The 27229-nt window shown below is 45.5% G+C and overlaps 1 protein-coding gene across 3 annotated transcripts in view; it reads left to right on the forward strand.

Annotated features, from left to right (window-relative positions):
* Window positions 1–1925: 1925 nt before the first annotated feature.
* The window catches only part of LOC147436210 (uncharacterized), a 164775-nt gene continuing 139471 nt past the window's right edge, over window positions 1926–27229 (forward strand). Inside the window, exons 1-5 of one of the 3 annotated variants that reach the window (XM_086489105.1) lie at window positions 1926–1994; window positions 2100–2171; window positions 2248–2320; window positions 22981–23103; window positions 23183–23352. In XM_086489105.1, coding sequence (XP_086345231.1) covers window positions 2112–2171; window positions 2248–2320; window positions 22981–23103; window positions 23183–23352 — 426 coding nt within the window. In that variant the 5' untranslated portion in view covers window positions 1926–1994; window positions 2100–2111. The remainder of the gene's footprint in view (window positions 1995–2099; window positions 2172–2247; window positions 2321–22980; window positions 23104–23182; window positions 23353–27229) is intronic. The other 2 variants (XM_086489103.1, XM_086489104.1) reach the window with 2 other exon arrangements.

Genomic DNA, 27229 nt, shown 5'->3' on the forward strand with positions numbered 1-27229 from the left:
AATTTGCACCTAGTGACATTGTAGTGAGAAGTGGATCTTCCAAGACCTTTATGTAAGAAACAAATTTCTTTCCAAGTCACTATTTGAGTGCTCTTTGAAGAGGTGGTGCAAATAAGATTATTCTAGTACTTGGTGAGTCTTTACTTGTTCAATGCATATGTGGCATCCTATGTATCACTCGAAAGCTTTGTGATAGATCCTTTAAGAGACGCCAATCAACCTTGATTGGAAATTAGACCTAAGTTTTCAAAATCATTATAAAGAGCTCAACATAGCACTCACAATGTTGGAGCTTGCTCATGTCTTACCATCCCCTCTCCAAGCAAAAACCCAATTGAATGTACAATGCTAACTTGAACGCATGTAGTGGATGGACGATTAAAAGAAAAATCAAACAAAAGGTGCTACAATGGGAAAGGGATTCCTTTTATCACAATTTTCACCCACCAACTTGTCCTACATCAACAATAGCTCAGAATCCTACTCCACCACTACAACCAGCTCATACCCAATTGCCAATACTATCATGGGAAAGGCCCTAGACTCCAATGGTTGGCCCATTTTGTCTACTAGGACCGTCATAACCTCAAGGTTGATCAGGGTGGCTTGAGAAAATAAACATAAATCTAAGGAACCACTAGCTCTTCCCGAATGATTAGTTTTGCAATGCAACCTTTGAGGAGGCAAAAGGCTTCTAACTTAATAAAAAAGTTAAAAAACAATTTTGAACAAGGTAGAAAGCCACAATGACCTGCATATGACCATGCGAAAGAGTGTATGTGATCCACCACTACTCAATGCCCTCTTCATAGAAATAGGAGAATGAATGGGAATTCTCTCTCTTAGTAGTGCATATATGCAAAGACAATGCTTAGTTAATGCCCATCTTATGAGCCATAGGAAGAAAATGTTTGCCTCAATAACTTGCCATGTGGCACTCTAAGCTTTATCCAACGAGGCATTTTCTCCCAATACTTCAAAACTTTACTAAGGCCTTGTGTAGGCCAAAAATTAGTGTGAACAAACCTTGCAAAACATTGTGTCAGTTTTTAGAGAGGTAAACACAGAGAAAAGAAACATATTTTCATTGTGTAGTCTTGATGTCCACATTTAGAAATGGGTGAAAAATCACAGAGAAAAGAAACATATTTTCATTGTGTAGCTTGATGTCCACATTTGAAAAGTCACAATGGCCTACATAAAAAGATGAGAAAGAGTATATGTAAACCACTATTCAAAGCCCCTCTCTATAGAAAGGGAAACAAATGTAGAGTATCTCGCACAAGTGGCATGCATAAATGTAAGAAAATGTTGAGTTGATGCCCCCTTACAAGAAATATGAAGAAAGAAAGTTTTTCATCATTAACTTGCCATGTGGCATCAAAGAGCTTTATCCAACAGTCAAAAATCGCTCCCGAGAGTTCAATGCTTTACTAATGCCTTACGTAGGCCAAAAAGAACTAAGTATGGTCCTTACCTTAAGAAAAGAATAGGAGAGTGAGGACAATTAAAAATTAAACAGAAAAAAAAGTTGTTCTGATAAACTTCGATCAAGAGCAAGCCAACAAATGAGGTTATTAGGGTAAAGCGTCAGTCCTCACACACACAACAAAAGCTTGAGTGCACTGGAGAATAAACCCTATTTTTGGAGCACCTATTGCAAAATTATTTTTGCAAGATCATGGTCATCATGCGCTGAAAAAGTTGGGACAATTTCGTCAATGGCTAGCCTATAGCAACGTCATTTCAACTTTATAGATGAGATCCTTAGAATTAAACTCTTCAAGTGTGTTCAGTTATTTGCGTCCGCACATACCACTTGGATATGCTTCTATTGGCGGCCATTATGGTATTGGCCCCCTTACTCTACATGGAACACAAGGACCCCACAGATTCTCTACAAGAGCACGGTCTGTAGGAAGGGGTTGAACAGTGGACCATAACAAACTCGATTCCTCGAGTGGTGCTCGAACTCAGCGCGTTTCAACGAGGCAGTAAGTGGCAAAGTTACATTGACTAATAGTGATTCCTCAGACGCCGCGAGCCCAAGACTAAGCCCCCGCCCCCCCCCCCCCCCCCCCCCCCCCCCCCCCCCGCAGAGCAGAATTGGCATGGCTCCTCCGAAGAAAAAGAAATTATCTAAAGCAAGAGGCATTGGAGTGGATTTCAAGGTTCTGCGACACTAAGTAATTGGTCTGTTCATCACTCGCACGACTTCGTGATTAATTCAACGATGGGTTTCTGCAGAAAGTGAAACACAAGGTGGGAAGAAAGCTTGCTCCCTCATCCAATGTCACCAAAGTTGATGTAAAGTCCAAAGGCAAGCTTTCTTCTCTTATACACTTATCAGCACTTTTGGTTTCTGTAATGAGTGTACATTGTATGCTGAACAGCCAGTTTCAATGGTATGAATGTACTTGAATTTGAATTCTGATGCATGTGAAGAATCTGAGTCTCGCTTTTTAAGTTGCTTGTTTAACTGGTGCTTCACTGCATCGGGCAATTCCTCATACGGCAAATCCTTTACAAAAGATACAATCATTGTTTATCCCAACATTTAACGTTATACTCAAGAGGGTGCTCTAGGGACTCATACAGGTCTATTGGTGTTGTTCTCAGTGACTGATAAAAGATGAGCAGGCCAGCCATGATTTGAATGATGCGGAAATCATGGAGAGGTAGTGGTATCTTCGTAGGCATGGAGTCGGTGGGTCTACACATTCCTATATTATATAATTGTGCATTAGAATTTAGATCACATTTATTAAGGTAATTCCTCTCCAAATCAGATAGCTATATATGGGATGCATGTAAAGCATATTGCAATGGTGCTAGTCTTTCCATAACCAGATCATCTCTAGCAAACAACCTCTCTATTGTAGCATACCATTTGTGGCTCCTCCCTCGGGAAGCCAGTGCGTGAGAAGCCTCCCAAACCCTTACAATGATCTCGTCTTTGTCAATGAACCCCAAAGTTTGAAAAAGTGCCTCAATCACCATGGGATGAGTGTCAAACTCAACTCATACTATGTCATGTGGTACCAAGGGTTTGCTGTGAATCATCCTTTACAGCATAACAACCTAAGGTGGTGATGGGCTCTTGAAAATGGGCTAATAGCACTGCCTCTCTACTGTGGCTAATGCTGCATACCCTTGTGTCAACTTGGCTTGAGCTGCCTGCCTGATGGAGAATTGGCCAGTCGGTGTAATGAAAGTCACCCTCAAATAACTACCTCCACATCCTATCCCCTATACAAAATTTGTGTGGCTGTTTTCTTGGCCATTGATGCACGGAAAACCGTACCCTTGGTTTTACCAAGATTAACAATAAGCCCCCTATCTCAACAAAGATCCTTGAGTGTTGCCATATGTCTTTGTAGCTCTCCTCCAAATCTAACACTAGAACAATGTCATCACCATATAGCAAGATAGAGACTAACATCCTTGCAAGAGATAAACCTCCACCACCTCCTCTGTCCATTGAAGACTTAGTCTCATCAATGTATAGCCCGACTGGCGTGAAAGAGTGCAGGCAACCTTGCTTCACCCCTATAGTACCGTCCACCTTTGCTGACCAACTTCTTGGATAACTTACTCGTCCAACCACACTCTCATACAATGCAACAATGCCCCATATCATGTTAGATGGTACTCCAATCTCTTGGAGACTTCATATTACATGGGATGGCGGGTCGGGGTCGGGAACAAGGACGGGGACGGGACGGGACGGGACGGCAAAAGTCAGGAAATAGGGATGGGGTTCGGAACGACAAAAAAAAAGAAGAGTTTTTTTGGCATTTTTTGACCTACACACATGCCACACACATAGAGCATCACTTTGACCACAAATTTACACGAAATAGACCAAAGAGCATGAGTCCTATAGGCGCAAATGTACTAATAAAACATCGATGGATACAAAATGAAAAGTGCATGCCAAAGGGCTCAAAAAGGACAAGCCTCAAGAATAACAAAAAGTACAAATGGCTAGTAGACTCTAGAGGAGTACACTCTAGACTCTAGAGTGATGAATGATCATCAAACTCCGGAAGTGCTAGCGTGTTGAATCTCCATATCGTTGTCGTAGTCAAGGTCGTCAACGGCATATGAGGTTTCACGAGGCTCGCATTGAGGCTTGAAGTCCTCCTCTAGCTCCTCCAAAAGTGTCTCGGCCATAGATGGATTCTCTTGTGCCATCTCTCACTCAGTGAAGGGATCTGCCTTGTGTGTGACGCTCTTGGCAAGCATGCGCAAGTTAGCGCTCACAAATACCAAGTCATTGGCCCTCTGGACCCCAAGGCGATTCCTCTTCTTAGAGGCAATGTGGCTGTACACACTCCATAGTTGCTCCAAGCAACTAGCGGTACATGTGTCACAAACGGGAGCGCATAGCAATATAAAATATACTCGGATAAATAAAATTTATTACTTAATATTGAAGCCAAAGGATATAGAGAGAAATAAAGAGAGAGAGAGAGAGAGAGAGAGAGAGAGAGAGAGAGAGAGAGAGAGAGAGAGAGAGAGAGAGAGAGAGAGAGAGAGAGAGAGGATCGACACAGTACTGGGGACCAGAAGATGGGCTGGTCACCCCCCGTAATAGTATCTTTATTACTGAGGAGAAGTCTATACAAGCACTTGAACCGAACGTATTACCACGTTCGTTCTAGAATAAGACTTGATGGTTCCCGGAAGCCTCAGCTTCCGATTCCTAGGGCAAAACCCTATTCCAAGGAACTTCCGTTCCTTATTCCAATTCCTCCAGAATCAAGGTTCTCGCCTCTGGATCTCACCTTCCAGACTCAGAGCATGGCATCCCTGCAACTCTTTTCCAACTCTCTTTCCAGAGTCCTCTTCCTGCAGAACAACTCTGCTTTCCCGGACACGAAGTCCTTACTTGGGAATCCCAACTTCCGGATCACAACTTGAGAGACTACCTCTCTCCGATCCGTGGATCTACTTCCCAAACTCGGGTACGAAACCCTTGGGCTGATCTGGCTCTAGTTCCTCAGAGCGCTTTTCTCCTGCAGAAGCTCATACCTTCCTCTGCTCCTACTCCCTCACTAAGAGGAAGTACACCTGCAAACAAATACTCAGAGTTCATAACATGAAAATCGTTACCTTCAAAGTCTCGACGCTCGAATGTTCTCGAAAAGCAATTCCCCGGAAGAGATCTCTCCATAGAAAATCCTCTCTTCCAATCCTACACACAAAAGAGGTGTGTTCTCGGGTTCCTTCTCGTAAATCAGCCCCGTCTACGATGTTTATGGGCTGAAAACAGAGAAAAACAGCAACTTGTCGCAATGGAAACACGCTTCGTAGACACTTCTTCGCGAGGGAACTCGCGCACTGGGTCTTGGCGACATGTGGTACACTTGGGGCAGCCATGGGCATCACCTGCAACGTCTTCTTTATGGCTGAAAGCTGCAGCAGCATCTCCTCCTTGCAAAGATTGGTCCTCTCCTCTGAGTGAGGGCATGTGATGCTTTTATAGCTCCTAGCCACGGACACGAATAGCTGCTCGCGTAGAGATCGCGACCGTTTTTTTTTTTTTTGCTTTTCTGCCAGAAAAAAAAGAGAGAGAAAACGCTGGCTGATCTGTTGCCTTATTTATCAGATGGCTGCCCACTTATTAAGTGGACGGCCGGCGTATTTTAAAAATAGTCTGAACCTGCCCAAAAACTCGATAAAACCTTATAAGTTAAAAACAATGCTTTCACAGCACTTCCCAGGCGTCCCTGGATGCAATCACATGCATAGTTGCAATGCAGACATAGACTTCCTCGCAGGAAAGTATCTGCTTTCCCGAAAAGCAATCCCGCTTTCTCAGAAAGCATCTGTTTTTTCCTCAAAGTTTCCTCTGAACCCATCTTCATTCAAGTGCTCGCTTTTTCCTTGTGCACAATTCTAACACAGTTCGGAATTTCCTCCCAACTATGGATATTCTCTTTCCGATGCACCCGTCACCCACCTTGTGACGCATTAGGAATACCCATCACCTAGTCCTTTCCTACCGAACTTACGGTACAATCTTCTTCACGATGCTCTATGTCACCATCGTATGACGCATCAGAGATGTCCGTTCCCGGATGGTCGGATACTTCTTCCTGATGCTCCCTGTCACCCATCCGATGTGACGCATCAGAAGTACCCGTTCCTGGTGGCCTTACAGATATTCCCTTTCACAGTGCTCCCGTCATTATTCTGAATGATGCACTAGGAATATTCTGTACTCGGATGTCTCCAGTGAGAAAAATCCTCACTTAAAATTCCAATAATTCATTTAGAATTATTTTTCCTTGGTGTTCCAAGCGAGAAAACCCTCTCACTTATAAATCCAATAATTCATTTAGAATTATTTTTCTGTCAGATAAAGCCAATTTAGCAACATCCCTCTCACTTATAAACAGTTGTCCTCAACTGTAGTGGTCCAACTGAACTGCCGGGGAGAAACCGGAAAGATTCCAAATCTTGCTCAATGGTGAGTTGAGCTAGTTATTTCTCAAAAGAGAACTTAGAAATTAAATTAAACAAAAATTCAAAAATTCAATAATGAATACTTAGCTTACCGGTTCATGTCCTTCCTCTGATATCCTTCACCAATCATCAAACTTACGAGCCGTGGAAGAACTCGTCATTCGCGTCTTTTCAACAGATCGAACGTTTCCTCATTCGAGAGTCTGTTAACTCAATTCCATCTTCTCAATCCGAGAAGAATAATCCTCCTAGAAATCAATCTAGGTACCTGTCCTTGCGCATAATCCTGCGCTGTTAGTTTAGAGGGTATTAAACCTCTTGTATCCTCCCACATAGGGAATGCTCAAGTCATAGAGCATTAAGCTCGATGTCTTTCTTGCACAAACAAAGTTTGTGATCACCTTAAAGAAGGTTCTTGTTTCAGATTCTTTGTGCACGGCGGCACTTCCTTCCAATCTTTTCCTCTTGCAAGTTATTACCACCAGTAGTGTTTTCCCGACGCCCATTAGATTCTCTTTCTTACAGAATCATAAAAAATGATTCATCTTGCAAGCATCAATGACGCCTTGCAAAATCTCAGGCAGATAGGATTCTAGCCATAGCATTTTCTGAACGTACGTTCAAACCTAGTTCACAATAGAGCGAACCCTCTTTGATTCTCAGGGATGTTCCCCCATATGTAATTCTTACCATTTTGAAACGGTTGGCGAACTATATTCTTACGAACATAATAGTTCGAATTTATTCCAGCAGCGTGTAAATGCTACTTGATCTTCTCATGGAGAAACATATACTGCAACCAAAAGTTGCTTCTTTAATGGTAAAAGCACATAGCCTACTCAATGATCAACGATCATTAGAAAACCTCTTCTCCGTAGAGAAACTCAAATTCCTTCTACCGAACACATCTCAAATAGAGATTCTCGTGTCGGAATATCCTTGCACGCAAAAAGGCGCTCGAGAGAGTATAACAAACTCTCGTCCAGTTCCTGGCATAGGTCTGCATCTTCGTGTGTTATCCATGTACTCAAAAGTATTCATAATTCTTAAGCTGTGTTAGAGTTTCGGTGAACCTGGTAAATTACCTTCCCTTCGTAAGATCCTTAGAGCGAAGACGCTCAACTTGACGATCCCTTGGCTCGATCTTAGAGCAAAACCCGCTCATAAATAATCTAGGATTTTAATCCTTGGATTCCTCAAGCACAGGCCGTAGTCGTCGCTTGTTCCTTCCCTCGTAAAGAGAGTTCATTCACTTGTGTGAAAAGCACTACCATATCTTCCCTTACCGATTAGGGGTGTTGGTTCGTAAGGTACTCAAGCTTAATGAAAGCTTTTCTTCGCTGGAAAGCTCAGAATGGTTCCTTCATAATTTCCTACCCGCAGTAGCAGGTAATTTGTTCGAGAATTACCGGATACCAGATCAATAGTCGACCTTTCGGCTAGTTAAGCAAACCAAATTCATCTCAGAAAACAATGTTTTAATTTGATCCTGCTCTCATAAACACTCGAGAGTGAGTAGTCTCGGTTAGACATAACCATACCTCGTGCAAAAGAGCAAACAAGCACAATGCACTTCATGATTTCCGCAAAGATGTAACTTTGATCGAAAACTTGTCCTCTCACTTAAAGTTCGAGGGTCTTCTATTCAAAAACTCAGGAGTTAGATTGAATTCCCTTACTCCAAACTTTCTCCGGATAGCAATGTATCCTTCAAGGAGGTGACAAAAATTCGTCGTTTCTGTGTTCAATGGTTCTTGTCCCACTGCGGGGATTGTATGCTATATACACTAAGGTGTACACTACTTGCTTTAACTCGCTCGTGTTCCTATTGGGCAAACCAATCTCAATCTTCTTGGATGCCTTCCTCAAAGCGTAGAGGAAAAAAATTTGTCGGAAAATTCAGCCTTGAATTGAATCCAAGTCTTGTTGTAAGTTCCTTGCAGAGCTTTGGTATACCACCAAGTACTTGCAATCCCCTTGAGGTGTTTGGTCACATGCCTCAGCTTCGACACTTCTCAGAAATTGCCGTTTGCAAAAGCAACTTCAAACTGTCGAATAAAAGAAGTAGCTTTCAAGACATCTTCCCTTCCGTCAAAAGTATCAAACTTGATTGGAGTGTTCCTAGGTCTAGAGACCTTCTTCATATCCTTCCCGATATGATGGGATTTCTTGGCTATGGTTCTGGATTGATGTTCATGGATATCTTTTGGGTTTTGAAGTTTCTTGAGCATTCCGCTCCTCAGATTCTCTAGGTTCTTGAGCATCATGCTCTTGTCGCCTTCTCAGAGAATCCCAAGTCTTGTGTCGCCTTCTTGTAGAGAGAAAAAAATTTCCAACTCTGCGAGCTTTTCCTGCAGGACTTAGGTTTCCGCCTGCTTACTTCTCTCTTGGCTTGTCATGGCTTCTTCCCATATTTTCCCAGAGTCGTCCTCCTTTACAGAGAAAGAGAGGAGACCATGCTTTGATACCACCGTCACAAACGAGAGCGCATAGCAATATAAAATATACTTGGATAAATAAAATTTATCACTTAATATTGAAGCCAAAGGATATAAAGAGAAATAAATAGAGAGAGAGAGAGAGAGAGAGAGAGAGAGAGAGAGAGAGAGAGAGAGAGAGAGAGAGAGAGAGAGAGAGAAGATCGACACAGTACTGGGGACCAGAAGATGGGCTGGTCACCCCCCGTAATAGTATCTTTATTACTGAGGAGAAGTCTATACAAGCACTTGAACCGAACGTATTACCACGTTCGTTCTAGAATAAGACTTGATGGTTCCCGGAAGCCTCAGCTTCCGATTCCTAGGGCAAAACCCTATTCCAAGGAACTTCCGTTCCTTATTCCAATTCCTCCAGAATCAAGGTTCTCGCCTCTGGATCTCACCTTCCAGACTCAGAGCATGGCATCCTTGCAACTCTTTTCCAACTCTCTTTCCAGAGTCCTCTTCCCGCAGAACAACTCTGCTTTCCCGGACACGAAGTCCTTACTTGGGAATCCCAACTTCCGGATCACAACTTGAGAGACTACCTCTCTCCGATCCGTGGATCTACTTCCCAAACTCGGGTACGAAACCCTTGGGCTGATCTGGCTCTAGTTCCTCAAAGCGCTTTTCTCTTGCAGAAGCTCATACCTTCCTCTGCTCCTACTCCCTCACTAAGAGGAAGTACACCTGCAAACAAATACTCAGAGTTCATAACATGAAAATCGTTACCTTCAAAGTCTCGACGCTCGAACGTTCTCGAAAAGCAATTCCCCGGAAGATCTCTCCATAGAAAATCCCCTCTTCCAATCCTACACACAAAAGAGGTGTGTTCTCGGGTTCCTTCTCGGAAATCAGCCCCGTCTACGATGTTTATGGGCTGAAAACAGAGAAAAACAGCAACTTGTCGCAATGGAAACACGCTTCGTAGACACTTCTTCGCGAGGGAACTCGCACACTGGGTCTTGGCGACATGTGGTACACTTGGGGCAGCCATGGGCATCACCTGCAACGCCTTCTTTATGGCTGAAAGCTGCAGCAGCATCTCCTCCTTGCAAAGATTTGTCCTCTCCTCTGAGTGAGGGCATGTGATGCTTTTATAGCTCCTAGCCACGGGCACGAATAGCTGCTCGCGTAGAGATCGCGGCCGTTTTTTTTTTTTTTTTTGTTGTACTGCCAGAAAAAAGAGAGAGAGAAAACGCTGGCTGATCTGTTGCCTTATTTATCAGATGGCTGCCCACTTATTAAGTGGACGGCCGGCGTATTTTAAAAATAGTCTGAACCTGCCCAAAAACTCGATAAAACCTTATAAGTTAAAAACAATGCTTTCACAACACTTCCCAGGCGTCCCTGGATGCAATCACATGCATAGTTGCAATGCAGACATAGACTTCCTCGCAGGAAAGCATCTGCTTTCCCGAAAAGCAATCCCGCTTTCTCAGAAAGCATCTGTTTTTTCCTCAAAGTTTCCTCTGAACCCATCTTCATTCAAGTGCTTGCTTTTTCCTTGTGCACAATTCTATCACAGTTCGGAATTTCCTCCCGACTATGGATATTCCCTTTTCGATGCACCCGTCACCCACCTTGTGACGCATCAGGAATACCCATCACCTAGTCCTTTCCTACCGAACTTACGGTACAATCTCCTTCACGATGCTCTATGTCACCCATCGTATGACGCATCAGAGATGTCCGTTCCCGGATGGTCGGATACTTCTTCCCGATGCTCCCTGTCACCCATCTGATGTGACGCATCAGAAGTATCCGTTCCTGGTGGCCTTACAGATATTCCCTTTCACAGTGCTCCCGTCATTATTCGGAATGACGCACTAGGAATATTCTGTACTCGGATGTCTCCAGTGAGAAAAATCCTCTCACTTAAAATTCCAATAATTCATTTAGAATTATTTTTCCTTGGTGTTCCAAGCGAGAAAACCCTCTCACTTATAAATCCAATAATTCATTTAGAATTATGTTTCTGTCAGATAAAGCCAATTTAGCAAGAACATGCTTGGCTAAGACACGAATAGCCAAGCGCTGCAAATGTGGGCCATCTCCTTCATAGTCCTCCCACCACAAAACCTAGCCAATCTTGTTGCGATCAAACTGTTCTGCTACACATCCATAGGAGCCCTTCTTTTGCCTGTAGTTAAGTAGCTCATCTCTAATGTTGCGCCTAATGCCATTGCTAGGCTCAAGGCGCTCCAATGCAAGCCGCCATCCTTTGCTCACCTCCTTGTCGATCTCTTGATGCCTTCCCTGAAACTCGGGGTCAAGTACATAAGCTGCTGCATGAAATGGAGAGGAGCATCCATTCCACCTCGACTCACACAAGCCATGAATCTCCGCATACTGAATAGGGTCAGGCATAAGCTTTTCGAGTGTCTCTATCATCCGATCCATGACTTCGTAGACTTTTCCGATGCATGGCTGCAAGCTATCCACAACTCGAAGTAGGTGTAGAATAGGCTTGACCATGGCGTCAAGAGTCTTCACCTCCTCCCACCAAGCGGCGTCGTCGGCCCATTCTCGGGAGTCGGCATTTCAATCCAGTTTGCTGATGAAGACTCCGGCATGGCCTGAAACTCATCACTGAGAAAGAGGCCCCTTAAGGCTCCGCCACATGTAGACAAGCGGCCTAGCATAAGCCAATTGAATGCAAATCTTGTTTTTGAATATCTAAGCAAGGACACGTGGCTCCTCTTTGAGAACTCATGGCGCACTTTTTGATGGTTGAGCACAAAGGAGACAATTTGAGAGGTGTCACTAATAGTGGGTGAAATCCATGACAAGCTCCCTATGTCCTTGAGGAGGTTGTTGAGGCAATGCGCCATGCAAAATGTGACATGGATGTTGGGATACATGCCCTCAATGATAGCCCCGACTGCCCTATTTGACGCCTCTCCATCTGCAACTATACAAAGGACATTCTCCGGGCCGATGATTTCTATGGTGCTTGTCCACTCCGCAGCAAGCATCTCCGCGGCCTTGCCACTGTCGGATGTATCATGTGACTCCACAAAGTACATCTCCCCCCCGAGAGTAGGTCACTACTCCGTGGATGGACGGCTTGCGGATGTTGCTTATCCATCTACAAGGAGAGAGACGCGATTTGTCTCCCACAAATCCTTTGTTGCTTGGGCCGCTTGCTCCAGGGCAAGCTTCTCTTTGTCAAGGAGGGTGGTACGAAGCCGTATTTCCCTATTTTCGTAACCATGGTTCAAAAGTAGGGAGACCTATCCACACAAAATAGAGCATGTTGTGCTAGTATGGAGAGTCAAGACCCCATAATGAAATACAAAATGGGGATTGCAATGTGCATATGCCATAAGCTACAAGGGAAACTCACTGCGAAGCATGGAAGGCAATGTGGTCGTGGAAGAAGAATCGGGCAACCGACCTATCCACCTCTTCCTTCAATTTAGGATTCCAATTTTCGTTGAGGGTGCTTTGGCGATGCGCAATGGAAACCCCCGATGTAGATGCATTTGTCTTGAACGCTTGAGAGGTGGAGTCAAGGTTGGCTTGCCTTTGCTCTCGCAGTGTTGCCGTGGCGGAGGGATCAACGACAACAAAATGGCCCCTCTTGGCCGCTTCTGCGACCTCATACACCGCAAGCTTCTCAAGAAGCTCCAACCTCTCTCGGGAGATACTCGAGGGCAAAACTTCACCTCGTGACCGGGTTCATGAAGAAGATGGGCACGCACTTTGTTTGCACCACCCGTTCTCTTGTACGGGCATAGCTTGCATGTCCATGGTCTTGCACCACCACCTTGACCACACGCGGTAGAGTCGACTTCATCCCACCACGACCATGTTTGCACGGCGGGCCTCCTTCGAGAAGAGCCGGCTTGAGAAGTGGAGTTAGCTTGAGATGACATGATGGTGGAGAGAGTAGAGGAGAGCTTGTGTGGAGAGAGAGTAGAGGAGAGCCTCAAAGGTGAGAGGGTAGAAGAGGGAGAGAGTGGGTAGAGAGACTCAAGGATAGAGCTTGACCCTAGCAAGACTCAAGGGTAGAGCTTGCCGAAGGTAGACCGTAGACGGTAGAGAGGAGAGGCTTGAGCCTTGAGAGACCCAAAGGGTGCTTTTATAGCCCCCCCCACAAAAAAAACAGACGTTGGGCTGCCTTTCTGTCCGTTTCAAACAACCAAAAAATTCAAATTTTAAAAAATTGGACCGTTGCCTGTAGGCCGTTTTCCGGTCCGCCGTCCCCTGCTGCCCCGTCCCCGTCCGTCCCCGGTAGGGCAGCCTGCATTCCCGCCTGTCGGATGCTGAGCCGGCCGTTCCCAGTCGTTCAGCTCCGTCCCCGACCTGGTTATGGCTGTCCCCCGTCCCTAAGTCCTGTCCCCTCCATCCCCCTGTAACTATGCTTGGAGTCTCCTAACTAGTCAGCTCCGTCCCCGACCTGGTTATGGCTGTCCCCCGTCCCTAAGTCCTGTCCCCTCCATCCCCTTGTAACTATGCTTGGAGTCTCCTAACTAGTCAATCTCGCGGGACCGTATCAAAAGCTTTGCGGAAGTCCTTAGAGTAGCAATATAAGTGGCGACCTTGAGCTTGCGCTTGCTCTATGAGTTTGTGCAAGGTAAAATATGAGCATAGTACAAAACTATAGCTGAAACCATGCTTGTTCTCGTCTTCTGAGCAAGGGTGCCTATCCTCTTGCTCTGAGCCTTGCTGTCTCTGCTAGCACTGATCCATAAATCTGGGTCAACAAGCATCCAACCATCACTGTCTTGTAAATACTTGGATCCATGCGCTGGTGCCGCCCCCTCAACCCCCCCCCCCCCCCCCCCCGCCCCCCTTCCCTCCCCCCCAACCTCCTCTCCACCCCCCTCCCCGCGGGAGGTGTGGATCGGGGTAATGTTAGTTACATCTTCTATCCTTATGGTGGCTCCTGTAGGAGGAGTTTAGGATGTGGGGTGTTTTGTGGCTGTGCTTGGCCGTATCTGAGGTAGACATACCTTCTCAGCGGTACTGGTTACCCACCTAGTAGATTGGCATGAGGCTGGACGCCTGTTCCTAGGGTTTCTCAGGGTCAGAGTCTCTAGTTATCTGCATTCTCCTCTTCTGTGCCCGATCGAGGACCAAATTTGGTCCCTCGGGCTAGTTTATTATTAGTTGAGCTGGCATATTTATTGGGCGCCCCTATTATTTATCAGGTCGTGGGGTGTTGGGAATCTGGGGAGTCCGTGTGTACAGCGAACCATCCCCTTGTATTCTTTCATTGTGTGTCACTAGTAGATTGCTTGCCAGCGTTTTTTCACTCCTCTCTCTAGTGTTTCTGTGCACCTCCGATCGCTCTCTTGATGTTTTTACAGTGATCTTTTTTTCTCTCTCTAACGATTTACTTTCCTGCTCTCTCCTTCCCCTACTGCATTGTGTGGTTGTACTCGAGGCCCATACGGTGGGCGGTCGACACAGTTCTTCTGTAGCGGTAGATTCGAGATCTAGTGGCTGCCTGGTCCAGAGAGGAGGTTTGCTTGCGGTAGCATACTTGATCATCATCCGTTTCACCTTTGCTACTGCACCTTTGCCAGATAATGGGGCTCATGGTTTAAATAGGAGGAAACCCCTCAACCAAGGCCCTATTGAATACGTGCGCAAGGAAAGAGGGAAATGAAATATTATGTTAACATCTTCGAAAGGCCAAAGTGACCTAGGAGACCAAAAGTTACAACCATATGAGATGTGATACAATCATCTAAGATAAATCATAAAAGGAAACATCCTAGATTCTAAAACAATCCAAGCAGGAAAGGTAATGAAGCTGGAAGGCAAGTAGAATACAATTTCATGTTACAAAATGTAGAATGGAGGTATGCCAATGAGGAGAACACATTAATAGGGTGAGGGGGAGCAAAAATTCATGACTCATCCCATGCACTTCGAGTTTTGCAGAGTTGGCAGGATTCGGTGCTTTATGTAATTGCTCATTTGCAAATAGTGGATTGGAAGTGTTTTATGCAGAGAGCCATGCTGAATAGCTGGAATACAAGTCCGGGATCGTGCTGGATTTTTATGGGCTCTTATCTAGCCTGGAACGGGGTCGGTATGGTGAAAATAGCTCAATTTATGGAGGTTTATGGGTTTCGATGATCTGTTGGATGCATGGTAGTCGATGTAATGATTGATAAAATTTGTGTTTTGGAGATCAAAATTGGTGCTTGGATTGCAGGCGATGAGATGAGGTTTAATTGGGATTTTCTGGCCCAATTCGGGGTCGTATTGGAGAAAGGGTCGAAAAACCACGAAGTTGGCCTTTTTTGTAAGCTCAAGGGGGGAATGCTCACGGGCTGCCACGTGTTGTCCCACATGTGATGGTGAGCTTGAGATTTCAGTGTGTGTGTATATATATATATATATATATATATATATATATATATATATATATAGAGCTTTGTGGCCCTCTTATGGGTATCATGAGTTGGGAGTGAGCGTAGAAGCTCCCTAGCTATGGCGGCACTCGTCATCCCTCTCCCGTGGCCTTGGTAGGGCGCTATGCGTTGGCGTATGAGTTGCTATTGCCGCCCGTCAACGGCAGGTTGGCGGCGTTTGTCGGGCGGCATGGTGGCATCTTGAGGTTGTGTTCCCTTGTGGACGGCCCAAAAAGGGCAGGTTGGCGGCGTTTGTCGGGCGGCATGGTGGCATCTTGAGGTTGTGTTCCCTTGTGGGCGGCCCAAAAAGGGCTGTCCCTTATGCCAAAGGGTTGGCTTATGTGGGGAATGGGCTCCCACTAGCGAGCTTGCTAGTCTTGGGTCTCAATTTTTGTAATTTTTGCAATTCCTGCATTAAATTTTGTAATTGTTGCGCTGATTCTTCTCACTTGAGAGCCTTGCTGTGCTTACTTATGTTGTAGTTTTTTTTAATGCATGTACACTCATGTACATCTTGCATGGTCTATGAGTTTGAGTCTACCTAAACTCACTCTCGGGTTGATTTTAACTGAGCTCAAATCCTAAGGAACTTGGATTGAGTAGAAATACATTCTCTCTCTACTCTCTTCTCTCTACTCTCTACTCTCTTGTGTTTGTTATATATATATGTTCCAAGTTTTACGTAGTGAAGACATAAGAAATAGGCACTCTATAGTAGTACGGGCGCTTACAGCGGTATCAGAGCTTTGGCTTGATTCTTACCCCTACTCATTTAGTGCTTATAGACATTTGCTTGAGTGCACGATTGTCGATCATAATTCTTGTTACTACGAGGACAAGACGGGCTGAAATATGAAAACGCTAATGGCTGAAATCTGCAAATCTTTATCTTCAGAATTCTTACTCTATGTCGGTGACGATGTTGATGGCGACGATGCGACGACGACGCGCTGAAAATGCAGATGCTGAAATCTGCATTTTCCCGGCTGAAACTGTAAACGCTCGTTCATCTGACCGTGCGGCGAGGAGCTGCTGCGGGAAGGTGAGATCTGCGAGGTTCAAGACTTCTACTACGGTATCTGACTGCTGAAAACTGAAAACGCTGATGCTTCTGTGGTCTTGTCGCGGAGAATCTGCAAAACGCTAGGCTGTCATGTTGATGCAAAAACGCTAGGGCTGAAAGTTGTGCAGATGCAAAAACGCTAGGTGTCCTGCTGTGGTCTTGCTGCCGCCGGGGCTGATCTGCAATGCAAAATGCCAGGGCTTGGTGATGGCTGAAAAACGCTAGGCCTGCTGTTTGCAAAACGCTAGAGTTGCTGTTGGGGGAGGATCTTGCTGAGAAGGTGCCTGTTGAACAAGGTGTTCGTGCTGCCTCTTCTACCAGATAATGCTAGCACTAGGTTTCTTATATAGTCACTTGCAAAATTGCCCTACCTAGTTTTTCAACAAAAGTCACGTATTAATAATAAGTGAAAAATGGCTAAAATAGGGAAAATAGGTCTATGCACTGTAAAAATGCTCCAGATGGGTTCTGATGGTAATCTGATGATTATGCTGTGTGCAACCAGAGGATATACATCTACTCTAAGTGTCCGGACATGCACGGTCTGCGAACATACTCACAAAGGTGCCATAACACTTCCTTAGCTAACTGAAGTGAACTAAACCGAACCCATGTCATGAAGTAGCTTGTCCACGTACACATAGGGTTAGATGTGCATGTGACATCCCCTCCTTTTCAAAGTGAGGTACTGGTACAGAACTGTATGGCGTCGAGGGAGATTGCCAACAACGTCTGGAATCCTGGAAAGGACTCTTCGCCAGCCCACTCTGATGCGTGGGTCATGCGAAACTTGAACTTCATAAAAGTCTGCAACACTTGCTTCTTTGGGCCGCGCCGAAAGCGACACAAAGTCATCTGTGGCTCCTTCAATGCTTCAACTTCGTCTATAGTCATGTGTATACCTTCTTCAAGAATCTCCAAAAATGAAAAAATTCCTGAAACCACTTCCAACACAAAAACATGAACATACCCATTCCATGTAAAGTGATTGGAAAAATACTATTCTGTGCATGCAATGCAGATGAACAAAGTGACGGAGTGCCAAACCGTTCATCAAACACACGCAAACAATGGGGTCGAATCTTGACTTTTTGATCTAAATCAATCAACTTTTTGATCTAAATCAATCAATTGTGGCAAATCACAATGAAAATGCCGATACTTGATGCTCAATCCTTCTTGTGCTCTTTCGGATACTGTGTCATGCCAAGGAAGAGACATGGAATGTGAATTCCTTGGGTGCAAACATTTCATCTTTTCATGAGTAATCTGCATACATCCGTGCTCATTCATGAGTGAATCGTGCTCATCGTACAATATGTCATGCCTTTGAAAAGGGATCACATAAGGACGGTGACTAAAATACAGGAAAGCATCACGAATGAAACACTCGAACAATGCGTGCTGACTAATCATTCGAACACATAATACTTCCTGTGGGGGTTCTTTGGACCTCGACTTTGAGAGCCAAGATCGGGTCTTCGTGATTTATCGAATCTGCAATGAGGTTAGTTTCACTAGACAAAGTATCAACTAAACCATCATCCTTGTGAACAATCACATCATTATCCTGCAAATCATCATGCTCGTGAATAATCACATCTTGATCATGCAAACCATCATGCTCGTGAATAATCACATCTTGATCATGAAATTCATCATGCTTATCATTATCATGCAAATCAGGTGTGTTGTGCTGTGGAAAAGAAGAGACTGAGAGAGTCTCCTTCTCCCGATTCTTTTCAATCTTTGCCTGCACATTAGAAATGAGAGATGAAGAATGAACAACTTGCTCTCCACGAATGACAATGGGAGAGTCACTTTTGGCATTGAAAGTGAACGTATTTTCCGTCCAATCAATGAGAGGGTTATGCTCACGAAACGATCGAATGCCCAAAAGCATATCACATCCTGAAAGAGGAGAGACTACAAATTTTCTGCGGAAGGACGCTTGTTGAACAATGAACAAAACATCAAGGCACTCTTGCGTGATGAGAGTCCATACGGGGAGAGAAGCTTAACACCTCGAAAGGAGATGTCTTGCGAACCTCCAAGCGGGCTCTTTTGACAAGAGAGTCACTAATCAGATCATGCATACTGCCTGGGTCAAACAATATGACAAAATGTTGACCCTTCACATGACCATAACACTTAATGAGAGACTCATCAATGGGAGGATCATGAGAGACTTGGGTCACACTCGTGTTCTCATTTTTTGCATTGACAGAGGAAGTGGTTCTGTGGATTCTTTAGAGTCATGAGATTCAAGCTTAGGACATGTTCTTTTTATGTGATCCTTGATGTGACAATGAAAACAACGACCTTCCCTAGAATAAATGCTTTGTTCTTCCGACGTGATGTATCCTCCTAAAATTCCTTGTTCTGCTTTTTCATATGGAGTGAGCTTAGGTTTAGCAATTGTGTTAGCTTTACCCTTAGGTTCATTTGGAGAGTTCTTTTCTGAGATACTATTGGAAGATTGGTTAGAAGAGTTACCGTTCTTACCACTCTTACCGTTCTTACCGTTCTGAGAAGTCTGAGTGGTATTTGAAAAAGTCTTGTTTTCCTTGGGCTTTCCCTTGTTGTGCTTCATCTCCTGTGCGAGAGCAATCGCTACCGCCTTGTTGAGATCGATTGGATCAAGGACTTCGACATCAAATCTGATATAGTCGTCCAACCCAAAAATGGAAGTCTCCTTGCACTCATCATCCGATTTGCGTAATTGGGTGCCGAGCTGCAAAACACGATTAGAGAAAAACATAACTGGCATACCATTTTGCTTGAGACTGCGCCAATCGTCTTTCAACCGTGCTAGGTACTGTGGTGGCATAAACCGCGCCTTGAGCTTGTCTTGGAAGTCGGCCCAATTGAAGGAAAGGGGCGTGCCTTCCTTGGCTTCCTCTAGGTGCGTGGTCAACTGTGCTTCTTGCCATGCGTAGTACCAATTAATGGCATCACCGGCAAGGTACATAGCTGCCGTCAAAACCTCGCTATTTCCTGTCTTCTTAGTTATCGTAAATAAGCATTAAATTGATGCAACCAAGAATGAATAATTGTAGCATCCATCTTACCATCATACTTACTGAATGTGATCTTCTTTGTGACGGGGTTGTTGGAGTCCGAATCTCGGCTTGCGCCTCTTGATGAACTACCAACTTCTTTGGCCGGCTGTATCGAGGTGAGAACCTGTTGGACCAACTCTTGCATTCGTAGGTCTCTCTGCACCTCACGCTCTGTCTATAAATACAATCCTTTCCCCTCACTTGAGCATGATCACTTCCTTTGCTGAAGTTTCCTAGCCCAAGAAGCCTCTATGCTCTCACTCTCATTCCCCTACCTCTACCTTTACGTGTACCATCCTCTCTACCTCAAGGAGCCCATTTTCTCTTTCTCTATATTGCTATATTTACAGTAGTAGCCGTGTAAATTTAAGTTTTCGGCAGCTCTCTTTAAGTCTCTCTCTCTCTCTCTCTCTCTCCATGGTCGCGACCACGAAGAGAGAATTCTACTATAGGGCAAGGATGGGCTAATTTTGTACAAATTGGAAGGCTCTACTTATGTTTGTAGTTTCTTTTTATGCATATGCACTCATGTGGTCTATGAGTTTAAGTCTACCTAAACTCACTCTCGGGTTGATTGTAACTGAGCTCAAATCCTAAGGAACTTGGATTGAGCAAAAATACATTTTCCTTTTTTTTTGGGAAGGACCGGGGGGGGGGGGGGGGGGGGGGTTTGCCCATCTTCAACCCTCATTCTCTCTCTACTTTGTCTTTGGTGTTTGTTATATATATATTTTCCAAGTTTTATGAAGTGCAATAGACACTCCATAGTGATACGGGGTGCTTTTATGCGGATGAAAGCTCTTGCTAGCACATAAAAGGCATAAGGATCACGACATCGACAACAATTATTGGCAGCATGCTGCAGCTATTGAATTAGCTATATCTGCACAATTGAATTCGCTGTATATTGGGTTGACGTCAACAATTGATAGCACCGGCAAGTCGAGATGGCATCGATAGCAATGATGCGAGTGTATAGGAACAAGCGAACATTGTCGGCAGTAGTTGACGTAGAATGGAGATGAGGGCAATGCAGCCCGCTGACTTGGCATGGGGATCGCACGATTGTTGATGATAGGACCCTGCGCCGTAGCTGCATTGGTAATTGGCAAAGGAATTGGCCACAACAATTGAAGTCGATAGTGGAAACTGTGGAGGATAAAATTTGAAAGCAATAGCAGAAATGCAACCAGTAGTGGCTCAATAACGGCCAACGGGAGGTCGTGGATTGGATGAACCCCGTGGTCACCAAGTGTAAGAGGGAGACAACCTCCTACGAGTATGCTGAGAGAGAGAGAGAGAGAGAGAGAGAGAGAGAGAGAGAGAGGAGAAAGAAAATCTATTAACGCTCCTGTGGAGGCCAAAGCTGACCTATAGGACAACCGATACATCTTGGGTTACATTCCACTTCGGGTATCATAAATGAAAAATGAGTGCATGTGCAAAACATAACCTCGTTGCTCTCATGACTCATGAGAGCTAGGTTTACAATGATGAGAAATCACCATGTGATAACGTGTCTACATCTATAGAAGAACCTAAGTCCATGTCTGTGGGAATGATGGATTCTTGAAGTCTCGGATAATAGCTTTTCCTCCTCTATACACTGCCCATTTTCCTTGCTTCCTTGCTTCTCTGACTTTAGCCAACTCTTTGGCTCTATTTTTGAGTTGAAGGGGTGTCAATTCATCTGAGATCCATACCGATGTACTATGCAATGATTTAGTCTGCTTCATTACCTTGATCTTCTCATGTAGGTTGTAGTAGCAAACCTTTGCCTGCTTCCCTTTAACTGCAATGTGAGTTGGGTCACCAAGATCCACGAAGGGCACCACTTTACTTAATCTTTCCTTAAGTATGTCTACATCTAGGATGTAGCCTTCTAAATGTTCATCTGGTAAAGTGCCCACCGACCAATCATCTGGTAGACCACCAATTCTGACATATGCCTCCGATCTTTTTTCCCTCTCATTTTCCTTCAAAACTGATAGCACTTCTTTAACAAAAGTCTCAGATTGTACCTTTGAAGTATTATGGTCTTGCTGTGCCGCTTCGAATGTATCTTCTTGGGTTTTCTCTTGAGTTTGTTGTTTGGTCACAACATCTTGTAACTGCTCTTCTAGATTGAATATCCGGGCTTCTTTGGTGATCAACTCCGTCTTCAAGCTGGTTACCTCCTGCTGTAGCCTCGTCAACTCGCTCATGATGAAGGTTTCCCATGGCGACTGTGGTTTGAGAGGGGGTGGGATGGGTGGGATACTTGAGGCCACGGTTGCCGCAAAAGTCTTGTTGGGTGGGGCCATGTTAGTGTGAATTGGGGGGTGCTGTATATGTCCACCCCACAGGGGCCCCCACTCCCCACTGGGGGAGGCAAAAGAAAAAGGACCCCCCCCCCCCCTTCTGCTTCTTCCTCTTCTGTAACTGCTGGCGGGGCTGGTGAAACGAAAAGCTTGCTGGCGGGCTGAAGCCTGAATAGGCTTCGCGCTGGAGAAGGAAAACGCTGGCGAGGGCGAGGGAGGGGGAGACACGCTGGCCCGCTGGAGAAGGAAAACGCTAGAGAGAGAGAGAGAGAGAGAGAGAGAGAGAGAGAGAGAGAGATCCAAATATCACATTCCATATCTTTTGGTTGAATGATTACAAAGTAGGGACAAAGCCCTGTTTATTTAGATAGAAGACGCTCTTCCATTCCTCCTCACATTCACCTCTTGGCATCCCAATTATGCTAGAATAGGTTCACACCATGCGCCTGCTAACCATGATTTATATGACGTCCTTTTGGGGCATGAAATTCCCTCAAAATGACTTAAGAAATTTCAGCATAGGAAAAAATTCCCTTTTCCTACGAGCAGATAGAGAATCTACTTTTTTTTAGTAGAATATGATTCAAGATTAAGGAGAGAGCGGTAGCGCTCTCTTTCCGGTTCATGTGCTTGTAAAAGGATTTTTTCCATTAATAAAGATTATCTTTAAGTGGGGACCAGTCCATCTTTTAGTCCCCATTGTTGTGTCGATTAATCTCTTTCTTGTGGCATATAAATGATGTTTTTGATCAGTATAATGAATGTTCGCTATTGTTTGCTCTTCCTGCTCTGTGATAATTAGTTCACACTCTGAGAGTCGGTGGGATACTTCAGTTGGCTCCACCAGGGCAGCGAAGGAGCACCACTACGCTTACTTGAGACGAGGGGCGTGCACCACTACGCTCCTTGCTGTGTCGCAGGGCCCGATTAATTGGCATTATTCTCCATTGCCACGGTTCATCGTCTATGACTCCTACAAACCACCCTGAGCTTGGAGTCCTTGTACATGTGTTGATTTGTATGGCTCCTTGAGGACAAGCTGCCCCAAGCCTCGTCAATTACCTACAATACTCAATAACTAACACACACACACACACACACACACACACACACACACACAGAGAGAGAGAGAGAGAGAGAGAGAGAGAGAGAGAGAGAGAGAGAGAGAGAGAGAGAGAGAGAGAGAGAGAGAGAGAGAGAGAGAGAGAGAGAGAGAGAGAGTTTTTCCAGCTATTGTTCTGCCTGGACAAAGCGTTGCTCAAGAGAAAGAGGGTTTATCAACAAATAATCGGAGGCTGACATTGAAGGAGCTATTGACGCAAACAACTCATCATAATGACAAAGTTCGGAAAGGTGGTCAACAGCTAGTCTTTCTTTCTTAAACTGAGTGGTTTCAATTGCAAATATTTAATGAGATTTTTACTGTTTTCAGATGCACTTTATGGCATCAAGGATCTTATATCTCGACATCCAAAAGAACTCAGTTTGCATGCGGTGACTATTATGGAGAAGTTATGTCCTCGAATAAGTGACAAGAGTAAGGCTGTACGACAAGCGTTGCTTGATTTGTTACGGACAACAATCTTTTCAGAGCTTCCCGAGGTATAATGAGAATGGCTTTGTTGTTTTTGTTTATGGACTTTGGTGTTGGCTTTGTGTATTTCTATTTTCATCTAGGTATGTGGGTTCTATTTGCCATGTTCAATGGGATGTTAGATGTGAGAAGATTGCTTACAGTGATTTTGATCTAAGAAATGCCCTTACCATGCAAAGAGAAAGAAAGAAAGCTTTATCAATCTCTTCTAGAGGCCGAGGTCAGTGATTTTGATCTAAGAAATGCCCTTACCATGCAAAGAGAAAGAAAGAAAGCTTTATCAATCTCTTCTAGAGGCCGAGGTTGGCCTATGTGAGAGAGAGAGAGAGAGAGAGAGAGAGAGAGAGAGAGAGAGAGAGAGAGAGAATGAAATGTTATATTAACGTCTTCAAAAGGCCAAAGTGACCTATGAGACCAGAAAGTTACAATGTGGTGGATCTGATACAAGGTCAGAGTAACAAGAGTAACAAGATGACAAAATAAAATACTATGGAATCCTAAACTGCTAGGTGTGAACTAAGCAGCTAAACAGCTAGCTAGGATAGCTAGATCAGAGGAGATCCAGCATCGGTTGGTGGCGGATCTCATCGATCTCCTCCATGGTCAGTAGTCTGACCGACCGTCGTGCATGTCGAGCCAAAGTGATCCGAATCCTCTGATGCAGCCTCTGTCGATGCTGTGTAGTCCTCCGCAGTCGTGGGCGTCTGGATGTCCCCAGCTCAGTCGCTCGGTCGATCAGTGTGCCTTTGGTGTAAGGCGATGAGCTCTGCTGTGGTAGTAACTCCTCCGGGTGTGCAGTGGCAGCTCTAAAGAAGTCTATGATCTGTCTCTGAGACTGGCTAGTCTCTCCTCTCATAAGGCTCTCTCTGTGTTTGCGCAGCTCGAGCAAAAACAAACCCAGGCATCTCTGATCCTCATACCGCATGACTCTAGAGAATGGTCCAAAGCCCTCTCTGAACAAGCAATGGAAGCGGCCTCATATCTCGTAGTAGATGGGGCAGTGGCATGTGTAGTGCAACTCTGTCTCAGGCTCGATGTCACACAGGAGGCATGTCCTGGCCTCTGGTGGTACTCCGCTGTATCTCCCAGTCTCGATCCGCAGCTGGTGTGAAGATGTGCGTATCTGGCCAATAGCACATCGTATCCCATGAGACAAGTGGGTGTCCATGTATCTGGGCCTCGTCACAAAACCATCCTCCGTAAGCTGGAGGAGATGCTCTCTGGAGAAAGCCATCTTTGTGCCCAGCTCTTGTGCTGGCTGTATCCATGTCCTCTTGGTGTCTAGCTGAGTCAAGTCCTGGCGAATGAGCCTGGTGATCTCGGACTGTCTAAGAGTCAGAGAGGGCATATCCAATGAGTATTGGAAGGGAGGCAATCTGTCTATGCTCCTGAAACCATGATGTCATCTCCCCATACCAGCATGCTGTATCTCCCTGCATGGCTAACTGTCGAGAGGACTCAAGTGCAAGGCGTGCATATCTGTCTCTGGGAAGTTCCCACATGCGGTGTATGAAGGAGAGAGATCTGGTGAGCGCCTCAACCACTAGTGGGGGGGCAGCTAGCTCTGCTCGTACAATAGCACGTGGTACTGAAGCCTTGGCTCTAATGAGCCGCGAGATCATAGAGACCAGAGGCTTCTCCATGTCCCCCCATCCATCACTGCGGCCTGTCCTCCCGTGATGATCCAGTGAAGGTCCCCAAATCTCAGCTCCATAAAGCAATGCCGAAGCCACCAAAGTGTCAAAGAGCCAGAGCTTCGTCCGAGGCTCCTGAAACTGAACCTGTGAACACATCCTTTCCAATCTACCCAATGTTGCATGGGCTCTGGTCAATCTAGGCTCTGCTGCCCTCCTCAATGAAAATGCTGGCCCACTAAAAACCACTCCAAGGTAAGTGTAAGCATCTGTATACTCCACCTTCTCTTGGCCGTATGTGAATGCGGGCGCTGACCTCCTGATCCACTGTGGGGTGGTATTAAATACCATGACCTTGGTTTTACCAAGGTTGACGGACAAACCACTTTCGTGGGCAAACCTATGCAAAGCATCCAAGTGACGTTGCATCCCCTCCGGAGAGTCGGAGATCAACACAATGTCATCAACATATAACAATAGTGGAATCCATGTCCCTGCCAGTTGTGCACCTCTATCACCATCTCTCTCAATGTAGTCAGAGACCTCATCCACATACATACCAAATAGAGTAGGAGAGAGCGGGCATCCCTGCTTCACCCCAATAGTGGAGTAAACCGGTGTGGATAGACCCTCTGGGGTGCGTACATGCCCTACTACTGACCTGTATAATGCCATGACCCCCCAAATGAGCTCTGTGGGTACTCCCATCTGCTGTAATCAATCTAGCTCTGGGCACTGTGTCAAATGCTTTGCGGAAATCCACAAAGCTACAATAGATCCGCCTGCCATGCGATTTTCCCTCCTCAATGATGGCTCTCAGTGTCAAGATATGGTCAAGAGTAGAAAAAACCCTCCTGAAACCTGCCTGCCTGGCTGCGCGTATCCCCTCCCTCTCTGCCCATCTACTCAGCTACAGCTCAAGAATAGATGCGTACAACCGTGCCAATGTGAGTCCAATCATGATAGTGTGATAATTCCCAGGCTCCATAGGGTCTCCCGACTTGAAGATAGGTATAATAGTAGATAGGCTCCAAGTATTAGGCAAGCCCTCACACATGGCACAGTTAAACATAACTGCTAGAAGTTCTGCTAGTAAATCTCTGGCATGCGTGGAATGCTCAGCCACTAAGCCATCATGATCATATGCTCTCCCAGTCCTCATCCTGTCAATGGCCTTCCTCACCATCTTAGCGGTGAAAAAAGCACGTATGTGGGCATGGATCGGGGGGGTCGGGAAGGGGGGGCTGCTCATGAACTGTGTACAGAGATGATGCATATTGGCCCCAGGCCTCTGTAGAAGTGATGGCAGAGGGGGGGGGGGGGGGGGGGGGAGTGCTCATGAAAGAGCCGCCATGCCTCACGTGAGTCCTGACTCAAGAATAGCTGGTATAGATCCTGCTCTAGGCGAGCCAAAAATGCCCTCTTCTTCCGCCGCACTAGGCGTCGGAAGTCAATCTGTGACTGTCTGTGAGTGATGTCCCCCAAAAGCACCTCCCTCTGAAGTCTCGCTCTAGCGTCCCGGCATTCCTCATCATACCAATTGTTCTGGGGCATGCTCCCCGAACGACGTCTTTGGTCAGGCTGGGTATGTGGGTATGCCTCTGCCGCTGCATCATGTAGTGTTTGTGTCAGTATAGTAGTAAGCTCCTCCAGAGGTCGCCCTGGCTCCTCTGTGCACAGGCGTCTGTAGTCCCATCTATGTATACAGAGTCCGTCTCCCGTGTGAACGTGTAGCGAGTAGGGGCTGCTGCCCGTAGTGTGTGCGCTACACTAAACTGAAAAGAGATGGTCAACGACACAAGAGCATGGTCCCCTGCCACACCAACAGGTCTGGGTCCAACCGTGGGATCCTGGATACTAGAGATGAGGCTCGGCTGTGCCATGATATAATCCATTGTGTTGGCTCCATGTCTGTGTGGAAAGCATGTAAAACCCCCGGCAACGGGAAATCTCTGTAGGCCATTCAAGATGGCCAATCCATGTGCAGTCCCCATGTCTATCAAGTGTTGTCCATACTTAGTGTGTTCTCCATCCTGTGATAGTCTGGATAGGCCCGTCTCTGCAACATCCAACTCTCTCAGCATCTCCTCTGAAGTATCATAAAATACTGTCTGATGATGGGTAGTCCTAGCATTGAAATCCCCTAGACTGATGATGTCACCATCTCTAGAGAACTCCCATATGTCATCATCCAAAATAGAGAAGGGGGACTGTCCTCTGGGTGGTGCATAAACTGACGTACTCGGGGAAA

Source organism: Adiantum capillus-veneris, chromosome 18 (assembly GCF_014529385.1).
Source record: "Adiantum capillus-veneris isolate H3 chromosome 18, ASM1452938v2, whole genome shotgun sequence".
Classification (NCBI taxonomy): domain Eukaryota; kingdom Viridiplantae; phylum Streptophyta; class Polypodiopsida; order Polypodiales; family Pteridaceae; genus Adiantum; species Adiantum capillus-veneris.